General features: G+C 42.4%; 1 protein-coding gene across 2 annotated transcripts in view; it reads right to left on the bottom strand.

Annotated features, from left to right (window-relative positions):
* The window catches only part of LOC126542964 (integrin alpha-PS1-like), a 141,422-nt gene that overhangs the window by 16,322 nt on the left and 103,788 nt on the right, over positions 1-21,312 (bottom strand). Inside the window, exons 11-23 of one of the 2 annotated variants that reach the window (XM_050190091.3) lie at positions 20,785-20,889; positions 18,676-18,922; positions 17,189-17,338; positions 15,176-15,255; positions 14,561-14,711; positions 12,205-12,282; positions 11,836-11,915; positions 11,661-11,741; positions 11,342-11,444; positions 9,736-9,855; positions 9,184-9,243; positions 8,753-8,869; positions 1,825-1,944 (exon numbers count right to left, since the gene is read on the bottom strand). In XM_050190091.3, coding sequence (XP_050046048.1) covers positions 1,825-1,944; positions 8,753-8,869; positions 9,184-9,243; positions 9,736-9,855; positions 11,342-11,444; positions 11,661-11,741; positions 11,836-11,915; positions 12,205-12,282; positions 14,561-14,711; positions 15,176-15,255; positions 17,189-17,338; positions 18,676-18,922; positions 20,785-20,889 — 1,492 coding nt within the window. Of the gene's footprint in view, positions 1-1,824; positions 1,945-6,429; positions 6,611-8,752; positions 8,870-9,183; positions 9,244-9,735; positions 9,856-11,341; positions 11,445-11,660; positions 11,742-11,835; positions 11,916-12,204; positions 12,283-14,560; positions 14,712-15,175; positions 15,256-17,188; positions 17,339-18,675; positions 18,923-20,784; positions 20,890-21,312 lie in introns of those variants that run through there. The other variant, XM_055077514.2, reaches the window with a different exon arrangement.

Genomic DNA, 21,312 nt, shown 5'->3' on the forward strand with positions numbered 1-21,312 from the left:
ACCCTGTGGGGATGCGCGACTCTCGCGCGTCCCCTGATGTTTTCCCGCATAGCGCATCCCCTGATATGCTGTTTTTCCCGCACGGCTCGCGTGGCCTGGCGCCCGCGGCTCTCGGAGTGGTACAAGCGCGGTGTGAGAGATGGCGCCACTGTCGCGGCGGGGTTACTCGGGCGCCGAAAGGGAAGGCGCTTGGCCTCTTGGGTTGGAGACAGGAAGCAGCACGGACGTGCCGTGCCGCGGGTGGAGCGACCCTTTTCCCGGCGGGTCGGGCGCACGGCGTGGACGTCCCACGCGCGCGCGGCGACCCATGCTTCTGCGAGACCGCCTCGCGTGGCGGCCTTCGAGCGCGCCTCCGTTGGCGTGACCGAACACGCGAACGACCAGGCGTTGGGATCCAGCATGGGGCGAACATATTCGCTCGCTCGCGGTGAGTCGGACTTCTAGATTTGTCGCGCGCCCATCGGCATGTTTTGTGGATAGCCACTCGGCTAGCAGGCATGGATCTATGAAAGGTGCAATAAATGCCCTTGTGATTGTTTGCACTACTGTGTACTGTCGTTCCTTTGTCCCAAGAGTACGGAGGAGAACCCCACCCGTATCTCCCACAACCCCTATAGCAGAACATAAGTCAAGCGCTGTTTGCCTGTTTCCGGTACTTTGCACGGGCCATGAGGATGTTTATCTCAAACGGGTTGGATTTTGCCATTTTCGACATGCGCTGTGAGCTCGATTTCATTTCCAAACAGTCCCAAAAGTCGCATTCTAGGCTCAGCTGCACCGCGATTCCATAATCACTTGCACCTCTAGAGATCGAAACAATACCTCCACCCTTCCGGCACACAGTGTTGCAAAGCAGTTTGTTGACAACAGTGACGTCGACGAACGTGTACGTCACGGCCGATGTCGATGAGTCCCTGTCGTATAGCGTCGTTGCAATCGTCCACAGCTTCAGCTCGGCTGAGAGAGACGATAAATCGGTAATTTTTTTCGTCCACCTTTTGTTGGAGCTGATCATGATCATCATTGCTGAGGAACGGTGCACCAATTCTTCGTCGCTCTTGCTTGCCGCCACTTCCAAGGGAGGCGGCAGATGTCAAATGTGTTAAGAATGACCATACTGAGTGTAAAATTGCATGGTATCAATGCCCATATCTTTATCCTTCATTTATTGATTGGGTTTATATCCCAAATCGACACATGGGCTATGACTGACACCATAGTTCTTGAAACTATATAACAGATAAAACGATCTAACAGATGTGCATTAATGAGCGTTTGTAATTTTGTCATATTTCATTTGTGTTGTTTTTGTTGTGATAAGACAGTGCCACATATCATATACTCGTATACATATTGTTTGTTTATATCCTTAAACCTGTACTGGCCTCTATGGCTATGGATTAGATAAAAATCTGTCACCTCTTTGTAAATATGTCAATAAACTTCAATATTGAAGTGCTCCGGTTTAATTATGACCACTTGGTGTTCCTTAACATGCACCCGAGGTTCTGTAGGCAAGTGATTCTTTTTCTTTTTCGTTTGGCCTTGATGAGAATGTGACTGGTACAGCGTCTGTGAATTGAAGCTGCAAGCCTGCATTCAGCAAAACGTCACAGCCGCTAAGTAACTGTGACAGGTATCCTTCACTGAAGCTGATGCCCTTCAACCATCCTAATACCAACAGCTTCGAAGCACAAATGCACGTACATATAACAGCACAGAGGGAATAAGCTCACAGAAAAGTAATGGCAGCAAATTGCTGCATATACACATTGCCATTCATGGCTTCATGTTGCATTGCTGAGAAAAGTTGAGTCCACTCACCTCCACAAGGGTAGCGTTCCACAGCCTAGCTGAGATGGTGACTGTGGCAGATGACTGCTTCTTGAGGTTGCGAACACTGCACCGGAACTTGAAGCACTTGGCACTGCCTCGATGGCAGTTCTGTTTTGAAAACAAAGTGCTTTATTCTATTTGGAAGGAGTATACGTCTTACAGTGGGATCCAAACATTTTCATGACACACTCAGATTTCTGCCTGTTTAGCAAAAGACAACCTAATCAGTTGTGATTATACACATTCTCTCATTTCAGAATTTTCAAAATTTTCATAATATGATACATCTCTTCAAGTGTTTGGCAACAGTTCAGAATCAATCGCTTACTGCATATCTCATTCACTGCAAAAGTTTGTGATAAGATCCTGCAATTTCGCACATTTGTAAATGCTAAAAATCGGCAAAACAGAATATTGTAAGCCTTTTATTCCTGTGCACCCACAACTTACGGAATTTTGCAAATGAAAAATTTGCTATATTTAAACGCAATTTTCAAGCAAGAAGTATGGGTAATGCTAAAAATGAAAACATTATCTTGCTTCTAGTTCAGCTGGCTATACCAATAAAATGTGGCACATTTGATTTACTCAGGTGCAAAAGCTTGCACTACACCAGTCCTGTCAAATGCTAAATCGGGAATACCCAGCATCACAGAGAGGAAGCGCCACACTTCAATGAGCCAGGTGGTGTGCAGTGGCTTCATCGGAGAGGCCGTTAGAGGCATTTGGTCATCTCTGCCCTGTTTAAGCTGCATTGTGATTGAACTAGCGTACTAATGAAAGAATATGGCTTTCAGTTTGGACTTGAACATGCTGTTATAGTGCACATCTATGGCCTGCAGGTGGCTTGTACATCCAGCAGGTATGAACACGTAAACAATGTTATCGTGTCTCAGTTTTCAGAGAACAGTGCCTGCTTGGTGAACCACAAAATAAGCAAACAAGCACAAGGCCTTGGCATCTGAGAGCAGCCTGAATTTTTTGCATTGCTGCTTCATGTATGGGATGATCATATTCTGTATATAACGGATCATTGTGTCAATCGCGCACCAGTAGTTTTGAGAGTGGCAAATGTCCTGAAAACTGGGAAGTCTATTGTTGCATGTGACCTTGCTGCTACAGCTCAAAGCCGCTAATTCACGAACAATTGGGGCCATGAAATTGAAATGTCGCCCTTTATTATTAATGTGTTTTAACAGTCTCCGTAGTTGGCCAGCATGCGAAAGCCATGGGGTAGCATGTTTTACCATTGCCATTTAGTGGACACTCGTAGCTATTACTAATACCAGTGCCATAGAGGCAAGGTTTACGACATTCGATGGCCACAGGCTCCTTAGTCTCATTAACGTCGTAACAGAGATTTGCCTACACCCCCTTGTTTCCCTGGAGGCAGCCCCTTAATCTGTAACAATTGTTTTTTTACTTGCAACGGGGAATTTTATTTTGCTGAGCTGGAAGAAGGGCCTGTACACAAAAGGACACATCGTCCATGGCCAATTTGTGGCGGAAGAAACCACGACTTTTGCAGGAAAGAAACTACAGCAAATATGGTGACCGCATGGGCTTCAAAGTGCCAGGGCCAGACCGTAAGCATGGATGCACCGTATGCGTGTCCCACACAATGCGAAATAGGGCTCTGCATACGCATGGGGCGATTTGTTCTCTATCACTGAACCACCTTGGTGCATGCCCAACAGAAGACTGATGTCAGGCTGCAGTAAATAGAGCCTTGTGCTTAATTGCAATAGTACAGGTATTGCAATGCCTTGCATGAATTGCTGCATCGTTGGAGGCTCAGATACGCGAAGTGTCCTCCAGGTATGAAATTCTAGCATTTCTCAACACAGCAATGCTTCCAAGACCAGCAGGAGCATTGGGATTTTCTGCTTATATCGCATAAATTAAGTACGTAGTATAAGGGCCTAACCATATGTGCCTGTGAGCGCAATGAAGATGTAATCGTGCTTGTTTTACTTAATTTTTTTGTTGTAGTAGGTTATGCTGGAAATGAAGCAGCAACAATCTATCCAGAGCGTCTTTCTTCCGCTGAAAATGTGAAAGCAAGATCAAAATGCGACACCGTTGGACGCTCCCACTACTGTACCCGAGGGCCTCCCCTCAGAAGACCCGGAAGCGGAACTGACCACCGAAGAGTGCACTCAGTTGAAAGGACATTCTCATTGTGCATTGGTGAAGAGATTCACTTTTATTGATGTTACCAAAGAGGGCTACTGGTGCAAAATTTGCAGACGGGCATATAATGAAGGGAAGCTTACTACTGATGGAGACAGAGGGAGAAGAAACTTTTATTCAATGATGAAAATAGATTATTCTTATGGGGGAGCCCTAGTCGAGAGCCCCACTGGTTTTAGCCGCCCTACCACCTTGGACGGTCAGCGATTGCTAGTTGGCCAGGTCAGAGCTGGACAGTCGCACCTCCCACTGCTCCAATGTGTGTTGTGCTGCCAAATGTGTGTCTTTCAGGTGTGGGGGCTGTTTTGAGCAGCCCCAGGCAATGTGAAAAAGTGTAGGACTTCCTCCACAGCAGGAGCGAAAAAACAGGCGGTGCATGTATCATCAGGCCGATCAGCAAGTCCAATGCATTCAAGCTTGGTGAAAAGGCCGCAAAGCACGACACCTCGAGACAACACAAATATGCTGAAAGCATTTATAAGCCAGTCGCAGACAGAAATAAATGAGGCTGCAAAAAGTCCTGATGATCAAACCAAGTGTATGAGAAAGAATGTGGGTACTTCTTTTTCAAGCAGGAAATAATCCGCACTACAAAATTGGGATCCTTTCCTTGTTAAGTACGTTTTCCATTATGAATCCTGAAATTGAGCAGTAGTTCATGAAAAGACCCACAAATGCGCATTACCTTTCTGAGAGGAATTCAACTGATTGGTTGGAAGCATGCGGGGCGACGGTGAAGAAATTAACTCTTGAAAAGGTGCAAACCTCTATTTCCCCGACACAAAAAATTTTGATCTGGTTTCTCTGTTTTAATGAGTAGCTAATGACCAAGTAATCACGGCATGAAACCTCATTTACTTCATAGCGCGACAGGTAATTATTTGGAGTCTTGTTTGTAGCGACCAGACCAAGTTTCAGCTTCAGAGAGCGACGAGATGGACCAGAGAAGGAATGTAAACACAGCTGGGCACGTGATGGCAAAAACCTCTGATGTATGCTCTGACATGCACGCCAGCATGCGCGCAGGCGCATGATTTTCGTGTTGCTAGTTCGTCTGCTATGCCTGCACATGCTTTGCGATGCCCTCACCACCATCGTCATCGTCGCTTTCGTCGTCATCCTCGTTTTCGTCATCCAGTGGCGACAATTTCCTGCAGGTGGGAGCCACCACCATGTTAGACGTGGCCTATCACTTTCGATTCAACCCACTAGAAAGCAGCGACTCGGATATTGCAGCCAGCAACAGTGAAGACGAACCTCAAGACCCTCACATCGGCCACGTTCAGTGGTCAGTGCAGCGCAGTCAAGCTGGTAGTGCGGGAAATTTGCAGACACGACAAAATTTGCTGCTTAATTCTGAAGTTGCAGTGACATGGAGAACGTCCCACTACAAGCAACAACTGAGGAGAAGAGCACGTGCAAGCAGCATGGTAGCCAACAAAAATTTGTGATGTAGCATTTTCTCAGTTGTTTACAATCCTTTCTTGATGTCAACATCGTGAGGTGCTGCGTTTTGCGGTTGGCTGCACGCACACACTTTAAAATTGATTTTAAATATGTTGTAAGCTATATTTGCCACTGATATTTTGCAGACAATGTGTGTGTTCCAGCATAAATCGATCTCACGCATTATCTCTACTTCAAAATTTTGTGTCAGTGCTCCTTTAAGAAGTTTCCTTACGTGGCCAATGAGTGCACCGACATCAATGGACAGCAAATCCTGAGTCACTCCATATGCTATCTTGATGTCAATGGATAACCAACAGGTGCATTCCTCGATGTCGAAATTATTTGTGACGCATCGGCTTCTTTTGCGACCACGCAGATCCTGAATGAGTCAGCACATCTGAACTCGACTCGACCAAGATGGCTCTGGTTGGCACAGAAGGGGACAGGCTCAAGCAAAAATGCAACTCTTACCTCTGTTACCGCCACCAAAGAGGTCACTTACTCCAGCTTGCCCTAGTGTGTGCTGCAGAGTCGTCGAAGGAAATCAACAGGACCATTAATCAGTCTCCTCATTCTACTCTTTCTTCAGTAAGATTCCTGAACGCCCGAGTGTCCTCAAAAACATCTAAGGTGCCCTCGAGTTGAAGCTGGAACTAGTCCAGCCGGGCAAAACTCAGTAGCTCAGTCATGAGCGATCGTTGGCTGTGATCGTGGAAGTACTGGTGCCACTGCTACTCACTTTGGAAAGCATTTACCAAGATGGTGCTGACATGGCAGTGCAGCTGGACTACAGCTACAGAAAATATGATTGCTTTTATTACACTTGTGGATCGTTTCCCGAGACCATTGTCATCTCTAGACAATGCCATTCAGCCAACTACAATGACAGCGGTGGATCTTTGCCCTTTGATTGAGGCAACCACGGAGGCAATTGCGGAGCTTTCTGTGGAAGCAGTACTCAAAGAAGTACAAGTGTCGGCAGAGAAGCATATTGAAAATTGCACTTTAATTGAGTGACAGGAACAAGGACAGCCTCATGCGTCAGTTAAGCAAGGACAAATACTTGATTCTTGAAAACCTCCGGCAGTGACTTGTTGACCACACCAGAACTTTGTGAAATTTCTATGTGTGCCTGTCGCAAAAGCAAGAGACAGTAAACAGGAGGGAAGTCCTTCCAGCAGTCAGTTTGCCATAAGACGAAGAACACTGAAAAAACTTAGATGCAAGATGGGACATCTCCCGATGACTGAAGGACAATGTGACATCCACAGCATTTCTATCTTTGCTCCTCGTTGTTACCCCCTTCATCGCTATGTTTCCCATTTGAAACATGTTGTTGGTCATCTTTTGTTGCTACCGATCACCACAGCCATGGTCGAGCACTATTTTTCGGCCCTCAACTGGGTTTTGTGTTCAGAAAGAAGCCGCCTTCTCCCTAACCATGTGAATGGGCTACTGAATATCACCAGTAAAGGTCTGGAACTACCAGACGCCCGAGATGCCGTGACAATGACCGACATGTTTTAGAGTGCAGCTCTCGAGCACCTGTTCCTGCGTTGAGAGTCGGCATGCCTCGGCATCGTACCTTGTCGTAACTAAGTGAACGAGCACAGCGGCGGATGAAAGAGTGCAAAAGCAAAGAGAGTGCTAGGAGGAAATTAGAGGAGGAGAGTGCAGAAGCACGAGAAGGAAAGTGGAAGAAGCCACCTTGAAGCACCACCACATGCCGCTCACGCCCACGCATCTGCATCAGCGGCAGCACTGGCTGCGCGGGGGAAAGAAAAAAGAAGAACCAAAAAGCTCTCTTTCACACACAGAATTCGCCGCAAGCATTCCCCGGTAAAGATTATGGTTGCATAAGCTGCAGTTGCCAGGAACCGGCAACTGTGTGACCAGTCCATATAAAACACCGCACACCGCAGCTCTGCCAGCCAGTGTGGTGATCGGTGCAATGCCTCAATATATTGCGAAATGAAAACACGTATAAAGCTGCACTGAAATTTCACATTAGGGAGTATTGTAACCACTGGTAATTTTTTTTACAGATTTTATTGCGAGTGGTGGAATGGTATAACAAGAAATCCAGGCGAATGTAACTGTTTGGAATGTGGTTGAGAATGGCACATCCATTTGTGGAGCTTTAGTTTTTCTTTTTTTTCATTTGCAGGAGCTCATAGATGCTCACATGTTGGTTTATATTTGTTTTACTAGTTTAGTTATTGAGTAAGCTGGGATGTGCGATGTACCTGTGCTAGTGCATATTCAACTAATGGTTATGTGTAGCAGCCACAAATTCATTAAATTCGAACACCTACCTGTGCTAGTACATATCCAACTACTTGTTGTATAGTTCAGCACAATGCGTTGGCGGGCTAGTTGGTGCGAATCAATGAATACTTTGTTTAGCGCAAAACAAACTACTTGTTGTATGTAGCAGCTGCAAATTGATTAAATTCAAACACATAGGTCGTCTCATGATCTTTTGTTTCGTCTGATCATAAACACAATTTTATTCTTGTGTAAAGTTAATTATAAATTTTTTCCAATCTTTTTCATGAGTGTTAGAGTCACAAATGTTGCTAGTCCTACGTGACACATCGACACAAAAAATTGAAAATTACTACCGCTTCTCCTCTACCCTCAACCCCTCCCTAGACATTTAGACAACCCTCTAAGTTCAACTCCTGGGGAAACACCTGCTTGGCAACCAGTGCAGCATATGGGCAGCATAAACATCATGTCACAAACATCAATACCTGATGTAAATGCAGCATTACCATGTAAAAACAATTTTAAAAATTTAACATTATGCATTGGCTAAATGTCTGAGCAGTGTTGTTAAAAGTATTAATTTATTAGGCTTATGCTAAGGTGAGTTTCTGTTTGCGAAAGCATTGTTTTTGTGTCAGCATGTGCTTGTCAACCACTCTGGTTAAATACTGAAAGAGAAATTTCACCTGTTACATTGAGGGTGTCTAAATTAAAATTATAGCAACCCTGATTATTTCAATTGTGTGAAGAGATATTTCCTCCAACAAATAGGCACAAAACATTACCTACTTGTTTTCAGTCACCTAAACATGCTAAACACTAACGTCAGGAATGAGCATGCATTTGATAGCATAGCAACACATCAGAACAAAGTGCACTGCTAACAATATTAAATTTTAATGTCATTAAATTTAGCCATGTCGCCGCATGTCAACCGCATTCTATGTTAGAGGATTAGGCACAAGTCTACTCATGCGACACAGGATGTATTTCGGAAACCCACCATTGTGACTAGCCTAACAGTCTTCCCCTCCAGGCGCACCTCTTCTGGAGAGATAACTATCTCCCTCTTTTCCCGCTTCTTGGTGCGACTAGCAGCAGTGATGGCACTGGGTCGGTCCTACAGAAAATGAAACAGAGGTGAGTTACGGTATGAACACAGGCTAGCAGTTCTGTAGCTCATGCACGATTACCAAAGGCAACCATCATCATCATAGGTAGTAAAACTACCTCTTGAGCAATATTTTTTTATGTTTGTGATTCTTGCATTCAGGAATTTTCTTTATTATGTAAATGAACAAGAAATGATGGGCTAGAACTTTCCATGCAGCAAATTTAAGCAGTTTCATTAAACATAGTATCCTTCACGATTCTAACAGTGGAATGTAATACCCTATCCTACCCTAACAATAGAACATAAGATGAGTAATTTACCTTCAGTCCAAGTGGATTAACCTGACTTTCTTCCATGAAGCATTCGCCATCTCCAGCCACCTAAAAAGAATCAGAAACCAATGCACTCAGATCTCGCCACCAGCCTCCAAGTACAAAGCATTAGGTGATAGATGTTGAATGCTTGCAAGTCTGTATGGCAACAAGACATCACTAATTAGTGCAATATGATACAGCCTCTTACATCTATTTCTTGACAGTTTACCCACTGAATTTAGTGAGCTTTTATAAAATATATATTATAGGGTTTTATGCACCAAAACCCTGATCTGATCATGAGGCTCGCAGTAGTGGGGGACTCTGGGTTAATTTTGACTACCTGGGGTTCTTTTAAGATGCACCTAAATCTAAGTACACGGATGTTCTTACATTTTGCCCCCATGGAAACACAGCTGCCAAAGCCGGGATTTGATCATGTGACCTCATGCTTAGCAGCACAACACCAAAGCCACTAAGCAACCACGGCGGGTGGTGAGCTTTTAGTGACAGCCCAAGACCTGTGCATTACAACACATGTGCAGCCTGATAACGAACCTGAGGAACTTGAGTCATATACAGAAGGTATTTTCCATGCTGCTGCTGGTTTTCAGCTTCAAATGGCCAGGAAACAACAACATCAAGGGAAGGCACAGCCCAAGGACCATGGTTGAACACCTGCAAAAAGTTGTTGACCCCACAAAATGGTAACTTACTTTGGTATAAACATGAACTCAAATTATTAGAGATGCAACATTTTTTTTTTCCTATGCTGAATTCCTCACTGTGAGTTCAGTAGCATAGCAGCTACACGATTAATCAAATTTTATTTGCATATCCTCATGCATGACACAGTTTGCCGTCATCATCTCTATAAATAGGAAGTAATTGCACGCATTTTAGAGCGCACCTCTTGGGCACCCGTTCCTGCATTGGGCGTCGGCGTTCCTCAACGTACCCTGGCGTAACCAAGCGAACGAGCACAGCAAAGGATGAAAGAGTGAACACGGAGCGCAGTGGGGGATTAAAGATGGCGATAGTGACGACAGCATGAGGAGAAGGGTATGGCAAAAGCATTAGAAGAAAAGCATTGGAAAAAATATGTTCTGCGGTTACAATCGCAACGAGATGGCGCCAGACCAGTGAACATCATCTGTCTACTGATGACGCCATCAATAAGGCATGCAGTGAGCGCGTCCACTGATATCACATATGGGAACGAAGCGCTGCATCATCAGAGGTCTGTATGCGGCGGCTGCTGTGAATCATGCCGCTGCGCCGCTCACACACTGCCTCTCACGATCTCCCGATCAGTGAGGCTGTGGCGCCACACTTCACTGCCTTTGCAATGTGCAGCACAGAACAGATTGTCTGCGCCATCCAATATGTCGCGAAATGAAAACACATATAGAGCTGCGCTCAAATTTTGCATTAGGGAGTATCGTAATCGTCGGTGATTTTAAAATATTTTTTTCATTTACAAGGACATCACAGAAATATTGCTACAGGCATGGCTTAAATAGCCACAGCTTGTTTTTTATTTGTGTAGCAATATTTGTACACGAAATGAAGCTCTGCACATTGCTCCTCAATAAGAGTGCTGAAACATTGAGGCAGTAGGGATACACAATATGCCATAAGCATTCAACATTGGTTGAACAAGGAATTCTTTATTCAAAGACTGCTGATTTTTTCAAGCCTCAATTTTTCTGCGAAACTTCAGTCTAGTTTGGATGAAATAATCATGGTATTATGAGTGATACCAATAAGTGATACAGTTCTCACATTTATTTTCACATAAGTGGCAAACACATGCATACTGCACTCTTTTAGAATAAAAATAACAAAAATTTGCATCTTGTCCACATAAATTCTCTCTTTTACTTGGGTGTGATATCATAATATGTAAGAATCCTTATAGTCAAAGCATGATTCAAAGAAAACCGAACCCAGGTTATTACTGCAGCTGGATAGCCTGCTGACCAAGCAGTAAATAGCAACAAGATCAATCAGAGGAAAATAATGTGATGTTGCTTCCAGGTTCCAATGTGCATTTACAAGCTCAGGCACTTATGTATCTTTATGCTGCACTGCTCGACAGTTTCAACATACTAAAAACAACAGCAAGAAATTATGTGCTAAAGTACAAAAGAGAGAACCCTACCTGGTAAGTGTGGGTAATCTTGCTGCCGATTTCATCAAAATGTTTCATGGCATGTGCTCCAACAACAGCACCTCCGTACCAAACCTGTTCTGGCTGTGTGGCTCTGAAAAGCACGAAGGTCTCCACTTTAGTGCTTCCGAGTGTGAAAAACTGTACAGGATTCGCTGTCGTTTCACTTACAAAATCATCCACACAGACTTAATCATAGAAAAATAGAAAAAGAAATATTAGCCAGCATGCAATGAATTTCTGTGAGAGCTCCCACCCAAGTATACAAGAAGAAAAAAGGTAGTACATACTAAGAAGAAAATGTAATTACCCTCTGAGTTCAAGTTCTGCAACACGCACAACATTGACGTGTATGGCCAGGTCTTCCTCAGGGCTAAGTTCTTGGCTTGTACTAATGAGGGAGATAAAAAGAACATTTCAAGTGAGCACTTGATGCGCCCTTGCTAACCAGCTTTTCTCAATGAGAATAATATAGTGAAACTCACGTATTAGCCTTGATGGCAAATTTAAGGCTAGTTTCAGCATCAGCCTCACTACGAGTATTAAACCGAAGGAGTATTTCCATCTGTAAGAAACATTAACTAGTTGTGTACAAGAAATGCCAGCATCATCGGGACTAACATAAGCACAAACAAAAGTTTAGTTCTGGTGAATGACTGGTGCCGATTTTTTCAAGGATGTTTAGATATTCTTGTGCATTGCAAAATATATAGGCGACTAGAATACCAATGAAAGAGAAAAAAAGACCTGTGCTGAATTCATTAAGGCGAACCATGCATTTTCTATGTTCATATAACATTAATCTTAAATGGATATGTTTTGAAGTTATATCTACAGTAAAAATGATCACTCACCTTGCCCTGGTTTAGTGGATTTCCAAGTTCACATTTAACATGTGTGGCATGAGGAACACAGTCAACCACATCCAGGCCCTGGAAGGTGCACGACAGTTTACAGTTGTAGGGCATCCAAGGAAAGGGATGTCTTTAGTTTGTGCCAGCGAATGTTACATCACAAAAGCGTACCGAGTCTGTAGCGTGACAGCTTACTTAATAAACTCATCATTCACCAACTACATTCAGACCCTAAGAGGTATGTAAAGGTTGAAGTAGTCACAGATCATCTAAAGTACGAAAAGTTTGATTTGCATCATGGTGAGATTAAACTTTGTTCTAGTGGAGGAAGAAATAGACAAGCAAGGAGAGGATGAGAACAACTGTGTGTTTTGTTGCCCTCTCCTTGGTCTACTATGTAGCGCAAGGTTTATTCCCAACCAGCACCAACTAACCCAGAATTTTAGCGAGACTGCTAAATTGTCAAAGCACACTGAATCGTGGTAGCATGACAGTTGTGAGGATCGAGGTATGCCCCGGTGCCTCTACACCTATTCCCTTTTCACTCGCAATGGTTGTTGGCGGTTGCACTACGTTCGTGGTGGTTCGTGGGTCGCAGGCACAGGAGTTCTCTCCGGGATTGCACTGGGTACGTACATGCTTTCCTCTCGTCCGACGGCCCTTTTGTGTCTCGGACTTGAGCTCGCGTATGGTGCCTTTGCCCATACCGCAAGTGCGTACATTGTGTTGATCCTCTTTTGGACGCTAAGCCAAAAAATGCTGCCTAGTGCTTGCGTGTGGTCGAACTGTGCCAAGCCGCACATATCGGAGGCCCAAGCCAAAGGAGATTGCCTGAGCCAATGCAAGTTGGCCCATTGGTTACCGTGAGAGCAAGCAGCATAGCCATGGGGACTTTTCCCAGCATTGTGTTGTGGGGAGCCTTTGCACTCGTAGCGATGTGCTATCGGTGCCCCTGTCTGTATTTTCGCCCCTGACGCAGGAGCCCTCCGGTTCCCGCAAACCCTCGAGGCTGTGTGTTTGTGCAGTGTTGGGTGCCACCCGAGACAATAAACGGTTTCTGCTAACTCAAGGCAATACTGTGTCTTTTGCACGTGTAGCACTCGGTAGCTGCTTTGGTGGGCTAAGCGCGCGCATAGCGGCACGCTACACGTACGAGAAGCGATGGCTGAGGTGGCCCTGTGGCTCGCTAAGCTCGAACCCATGGTGATTGGTACTCTTGTGAGACCCTAAGACTCACACACAGATAATGAAATTATCATGCGGTAACCACATCGACGCCCTAAAATGTGCATGAGTTAAAATAGTTGCAGAATATATTAAGCAAGAGGTACCTTCAATTAGTGTCAATTGCTTCTATATTATTAAAATGCACAAAATCTGGTAGAATGACTGATTACTTAATGGAATCATCGTGCAGCAAGTGCTACCTTAACAATCTTGCTAATATTTTGCTTATTTAAGGATGCATACCATGGAGCAAAAATCCTTGTTTGTAGAAAAGTTTGGTATGCATAACGGTCATGGAGGAATAGACAAAATGGACTTTGTTCAATTTAGTAGTATACTTAACATAAGAGTTGATGCAAAGAAATTCACAATAAAAGCATACACAGATGATAAAAGTGCATAGACATATTCTGTAAAAAAAAGCAGTAGTGAAAAATCTTACTATAGAAGTACTTTTAAAAAGTAAAAATTAAAATGTTATCACTTATACTGACTCCTTCAAGAAAAGCACCAGTTGTAGATTTAGCAGAGGCCTACTTTACCACTTACAGCTTCAAGTTGTTGTGTACGCCCCCACATACAAGATTACTGTATTAATAATATGCACTGCATCTGGATACTTCATAATGCACCTGTCTTCAAAAATGATGCCTCTACCCTTCATCAGATATATGCTACATCTACAAGGTATGTTCTATGTAAGAGCACCATTACATAATGATGTAGTAGTCCTACTACAGTAAACTGGATTTCAAGTACGTATACAGTGTTTCCCTGCTAATGTTAGCCAAGCTGTACAACATCAACAAAAAAAAAAAAAACATTTAAGAAATATGGTGCAAGATACAATTATAAAGCTTACAGTGTTTGGTTGTCAGAGCTCTGATGACTAAACACCGTAGGCCTTAAGACCGTATTTTGGCACCATGTCTTTTTCATCCTTTTTTTTTGTTTAACAGCGTGGCTAATGTTAGCTGAGACACCCTATATAGTTACGCTTCACTAGGGCTTTTTAAATGTAAAATAAAAGTTCAAGAACAATGGTACGTATCCAGACCTGTCAAAGCCATCTTACGTAGTATACTAGTCCTGACGAATAACCTGTCAAGTTGAATATTTCTTAACTCACTGTGGACACAACCTTGCGGCCAACATAGCTTAATGCAGGTGAGTGGTAGATGTACAGAGCAGCATCATAGGCTGGTTCCCCCCGGTTGTGCACTTCTACTGACATGTTGACATGTTCTTCACCAAGGAACAGCACAGGAACACCTTCCTCCCTGAAAAAAATTCAAAGTGGCAGCTGTGTGTTTCCAATGACCTGAATTCTTCCTTTACTGCTCCCATAAGCTTATGTGAAGTTAAAATATCTGTGCAACAGCTAAAAAAATAAACAGTTTGAATGTACTAATATATGCATAATTGTCCCGGATAACTTAGTTCAACAGAGCTTCCCAGGCCTCAGTATGTGCACTGGCCATCAAAAATTAATATTCTAAGTTTTCACCCAATTTAAAGAACTCAATACAATAATCTTAAAGCAAATACCTCCTTGCACATGCCCTATCACTGCAGTGTTTCTGGGACAAATGTGTGGTGGAAACAAAATGAGGTGGCCAAAGCCTGTCCCACAACATAGGCCCACGAGTTTTTGTGTGTCTGAGACAATGACTGGACAAGAGCAGATGAAGTGGCAAATGGTGCGAATAGCATGCAGGTCATTCAGTTTTGCTCATGTACTTACGTGGGCAGAAGCAGTTTAGCTTGAACGTGGAGGTCACTTTCACAAATGTCGTTGCTTCCACAGTTCTTGAGGAAGCGAGCCTAGAGCACGAAAGGCGAACAAAAATAACCATTTTGAGATTGTACAAGCCATTATGAGTGCCCAAATGAGATTACAGTGTATAACACATTTTCTGTGATGAGATCATCACTTTAATGCTAATGTGCACCCAAGAGAAATCAGACTACAGTGACCAGTGCATCCGTGAAATCACCAAAGCTTTCCAGATTGGTAAAAATGTGCAGTCGTGTGTCAGCCAGCCATCTGTCACTTTAACTAATCAAGAGTTCATTTTTTTAGATAATATATCACACTACCTCGTGCTTGTTACAGGTGAATTTGTCACTTCACTTCTTTCTTGTTTGTTTTGTTGTATATTTGTCTCCAGTTTCCAATAAACTTTCAGTTGCAAGACCGCACTCATGTCATCCATTCTTCTGCTCGTCTTCATTTTTTCATGCTGTAAACCATGAACCTGTTCCAACTCAGCCAATTTTCCATCCTTTTGGTTATCAAATACATACCACAGCGATCCGAAGAATATCACTCGGAGACACTTTGACCCCATGTAGGCATAACGCATTACTTACCAAAATGTGTCAGTTTTATCAACACTCTTATGTCATGCACTGGCTTTCATAAGTGTGAACCAAACAGGATAAAAAATTTTAATCACTTCCCAGGTTTAAGAAATACAGCATGACATAAGCACTCAAGAACAGTGCAGTTAAGTCACACCATGAAATGGCCTACATATAATTATAAAAATAATAGCTTGTTCTGGTGAAGGTAATAACATATAAAATAACATTACAAGTACCGTATTTATTCAAATATAGTTTTTTTTTTTAGGAACGTTACCCAAAAAGAGCTATTGACCTATATTCCAACAATGATTCTAGACTTATATATGTGCACAAGACTAACAAAAGTACCGAGCTAACGGAGTTCCTCTGTTGTGCCCACCGTGCCAGTCCAGACTAAATCCAGGTTGGAGTGTTGAAATGCTGCATATCCAACACACACGACAGCACCTCGGAGGAAGACGTTGTTTAGGGTGTCAAGGACATGCGAGTACTTCTCTGGCAGTTCCGACGATGATGAAGTTTGTGGCATTGACTAGCGAAATTTAGTAGCCAAGCTTATTGTAATTAAAAGTGTGTCATGTTTAAAGTTTTTCGGTTTTCTAAAACGATATGGGTCAACTTATATACAAAAGATATTTTATTTGTTTCTCGGCGAGTGTAAGATATAGGGGTCGACCTATAGTCATGCTTGAGATATTTTTGCGTAACAACGGTAACTTATGATGAAATTTTTCTCAGATGATCGGTGCATTTGAAATGCTCCTCATATTTTTTTCTTTCTTTGACACTACTCTTATAGGGGCCAATAACAGACTAAACACCTCAGAAAGTTACTATGTAGAAAATTTTATTCTGATGGTGTACTAAGAGATTTCACCATGACATTCGAAGTTGAACAAACATTATATTTTCAAACTGTCAAAATAGGTTGCACAAAATTAAAGGAAAGTGATGCTTTATGGTGATAATTTGGAAGCATTTGAGTACATGCACAGTGTGATGACAAAAAACCACTATATGAGAAGGGAAGAGTGCCTGGTTTCAATGTATACAATTTCTTTATAGCCCTTGCACTTAAAATCACTTAAGTGTCCTTCTTGCTCCTCAGAAATTGTGCACTGGTGTGAAACACGGCCATCAAGCGATGGTTATGAGGCTCACAAGTTATAATGAGAAGGCTTGGTTTAGCCATTCCATGCAGCATCGTAGATCTTCAACTGAGAATGAAGAGGACTTGCACAGTGAAAAGGTCTGCTCTGACCACTTGTTTGAACAATGAATAAGCAAACTGAAAATTGTATATGATTTTGCTAACAAACTTGAACATTATTGGGATGCAAACAGCGGTTGAACATACAAGGCTCTTATTTGCACAAGACATTCTCACCTCAAAGACCCTAGAAGCCTCCTTCTGGTTCAGTATTGGGAAGCGATCAATGTCTGGTAGGGAGGCTCCGGGAATTGGGAGACGGGGCACCCTCTGAACCAGTGAGTAGCTCAGCTTCATCTTTATTGCACTCTGAATGTCAGATTTGTCCTGAAAAATGAATTTGCATTATATGTTACATATCATACTTCACTGAAGAAACATGTGTGGCTAGACCAGCCTGTGGTCACTAGTTTAATGCAAGTTAGTATACTCAATGTTGGTACATGCCGAGCACACGTACAGAAAAAAATGGGGTCATCTTGTCAGTGTATTATTCAAGAAGATACTGTTCCATAAACATTGTTTTCAGTAGCAGCGTATAAAAATGTGTAATAACTTAAGATACTATAATCAAAAGCAGCATGCCAATCCACATCCCTTCACAGCAATCTCTTCATCAAGTGTTAAAAAGACAAAATACTTGGATTCTTTTATCATCATGTTGTGATCAACTGCTACTGTAAATGACAAGCACATGAGATGTACCAGCTAAAACATTTCAGTAGAACCAGCCGGTTCAACTCCCACCAAAGGTTGTGAGTCTTAAATTAAATTAATCTTAATTAACACCACAAGTAATGGGTTCGACTCCCACCAAAGGTCGAGGGTTCAAATCCCTAAGAATTTTGGTGCCCTAATGCCGGACATAGAATTTTTTATCCCATGAGCCATCTAAAGCTTTCACCTTAATAAACCACATCGTTATTATTTAGCCCTGCATCCTGGCCTTTCTTCCTTAGTTTGACTTTTGGCTCTTCCCATTGTTTTAAGTGCATCATAAATATAGACACAATGTTGCATTGTCCACAGTGTCTGTGCAATAACAGCTGAGTGCATCAGTACTGTTAGCTTATTATTAACACGAAAAAGATAGAAACACAAGTCACACAAGAAGAATGGTGAACACCTAAAAAAAAGCACTTGCCAGAAGCTGCTGAAAGTGTAAGTGTATGGTTTTGTGCAATGTACATATTTAAAATTTAGCATTACAGTGTTCAGATCAGATCTTTTCAATCTCTATATGTCAACCCAATTAGTATCTCCTTCTTTCATTTCTGTAGTTAGTAATGCAATAAAAGCACTACTGCACATGAAGTAGAACTTACACACACTTAAAGCTTCATCACTGAAAACTTTGTTTCTGCTATCCTGATTGGCAGAGATCAAATTTAGTGCTTCAGGTGTGTAAACCTTTAATAACAAGAACGGCTTACATTGTCAAAGTGTTCACATGTTATTCCTTGTTTCAGTGTTTATTGTGTACTACAATGCCTGATTTTCGGTTTCTGTATAATACACAGGTGCAAAGTCATGGGCAAAGCATAAGCTGAGGTCATGCAAAGATTCAACCTCCAGTGTTTCAACCATCCAATCACACTCATTGCCTAATCTATGCATTTCTCTGAACAAGAATATGTGTTTGTGCTTGTTTAAGAATGACAAACCTTGAGGTAGACCAGCTCCTTGGAACAATGTTCCCTGCCTGCAGCATACCATGGAACCTCCAGCTCCCGCTCGACAATGTTGGGATGTTCCGAGTTGGCAGATGCATTAAAGCGGACGCGATAGTACTTCTTGCCTGTGAATGTCTCAGCCTCAATGCGGTAGTTGAGCAGCAGTGCTGCCTCGGTGCCATTGCGCAGCTTAGGCATGGTGCTGTGTAGAAACTGAAAGCAGGCTTCAAAGGAGAAGCTAAAGAAAAGATGCGGAAAAGCAAATATTATGCACCAGTGAAGCTGCCATTATATTGTTTATAATGCTACAAGAGCTGCCATTAGGCCAACTCTTGCAGCATTATAACAAGACGTTTCAGCATAGTCTTCCAAGTGCACCATTCCTCCATTTAATCCATTATTGCATGGTGTGCTGAGCCAAAAAGACGCCAGACATATTGGCCCATACCTCCACTGCCTCTCCCAAAGTGAAATACGAGAGGAATTGCGTAAAGCGGAGTGAAACTTGATATGAATCAGCTTTGTTTGGTGCATTCAGATCTTAAAAATGTCTTTTAAAGATTATTTCAAATTAATCAAGAAGGGCCAAAAAGAAGAAGCAAGAAGAAGAAACTACAGATAGCCATTTTTGCTTCGCCAAAAAAGATGCATTGACAGCATGTTCTCAGAATGCTGTCTGTACCACAAAATCTAAGGGTGTTCGAATAGTGTATTTTCTGAATCAAATCAAATATGAATACTAGAGAAAAATGACCTCTAAATATCAAATTAAACATAGCATATTTTATCTCGAAACCAAGTGACATAATCAAGTTGGTGTGGAGTCCGACTGGTAAAAAACAAGTGTATTGACATTATTTACATGGATTGTTTACAGGTATATATAAATGCATGTAACGCCATTAGCAAATTATTGTCAGGTTAATTGAGCAGGTTGTAAATGAGAAACAACTTCTTTCAATCATCTTGTGTACCATGACAATGACAGTAATGAAAAAAGCAAACAGCGTGTCACCAGGTGTATGTGTAGTGTGTTCAGTCAGTTTTAAGAAGGAAAATTTAAAATTAAATAATGGGGTTTTACATGCCACAACCACTTTCTGATTATGAGGCACGCCGTAGTGGGGGACTCTGGAAATTTCGACCACCTGGGGTTCTTCAACGTGCACCTATATCTAAGTACAAGGGCGTTTTTGCATTTCACCCCGTGTGCTTAGATTTTGGTGCAAGTTTTAAAAAGGAAGATATTACACCATTGCACACTGTTTTAAAGGGATGGAAACATTGTGGACATGGTCAAATAATATATTAATCTGTCTAATTAGTGACAAATTCGCATACAGGCTGTCAAATAGTAAGGCACTGATAGTGGATGACTGAAAATTATTGAGCAATAGTTATCTGACCCTTGCATTCACTCGGGAACAGGTGCTTCTGCACAGCAAGTGCAGCTTTGCGACATCATTCACAATGGTCCACACTTCCATCATTTTCTCTCTCTTTAGCCTCCAATAAGCCTTGCTGTCCCTTGCACATTTAAAAGAAACGAATATTCGACAAATTCAAGTAGTGCATTCTCAAATTGAAGACGAAAAAAGTAAAATTAAATTATGTGGTTTTACGTGCCAAAACCACTTTCTGACTCTGAGGCACACCATAGTACTCCTGAAATTTGGACCACCTGGGGTTCTTTAACGTGCACCTAAATCTAAGTAATCGGATGTTCTCGAATTTCGTCCCCACCGAAATGCGGCTGCCGCGGCAGGGATGTGATCCCGCGACCTCATGCTTAGCAGCCCAACACCACAGCCACTAAGCAACCACGGCGGGTTCAAATTGAATACAAATTGAATAACAAAGACTATTTCATTTGTATTCGAAATTTAGAACATTTGCATACCACTAATAAATAAAAACTTATGATGGCCATTTTCCAAGGTTAATGCGATTTCCTATTTTGCACAAATTTAACACTGCATGTCTTGTTGCATAGATTTTATGCTTGCACAGCTGCTTCCTTATTTGCAGAGGTCTTGTTAAATGAAGTTAGCACAATAACCTGAGAAGAATCCAGGATTTGCTAAAGTAATGAGTACTAACCACACATAACGGCTGTCGAGGTCATCTGGGCAGCCTTGCACAGCAGGGTCTATGTTCTGCAGCTTTCCCTTGACTCTGGTGCTAATGTCAATGATTGGACGAGCCCTGCATGCAAAAATAAGGGAACAGTTATTCACATGAACAACATCTAAAACTTCAACTTCATAAATCTAAAGCTAGACATTGCTAAGCTTTTTAGCATGTGCGTCCCTATGTGTCACATGCAAACACCTCCGCCTATGCAATGGACCATTGCTGCTGTCAACTTCAAGGATCACCTATTGGTGCAGACTAACGTAATTGTGCTTTTGTATTCCTTGTGTTCCTCTCCTACCTGTGATCTCTCCCTTTAAGAGAAACAACACAATACATTCAGCCACTTAGTACTTAAGGATAACACTAGTATCTACAGCACCACTAAAATTCTTGCTAAAGAATTCATGTTGCCTGCTCGTGGGGATTGCTCTGCGCAAGTCAAAAGAGTCGGTAGGTGTGTGCATTTTTTTCCCCAACGGCTTGCACAAATGA

This window comes from Dermacentor andersoni, chromosome 2 (assembly GCF_023375885.2).
Source record: "Dermacentor andersoni chromosome 2, qqDerAnde1_hic_scaffold, whole genome shotgun sequence".
Classification (NCBI taxonomy): domain Eukaryota; kingdom Metazoa; phylum Arthropoda; class Arachnida; order Ixodida; family Ixodidae; genus Dermacentor; species Dermacentor andersoni.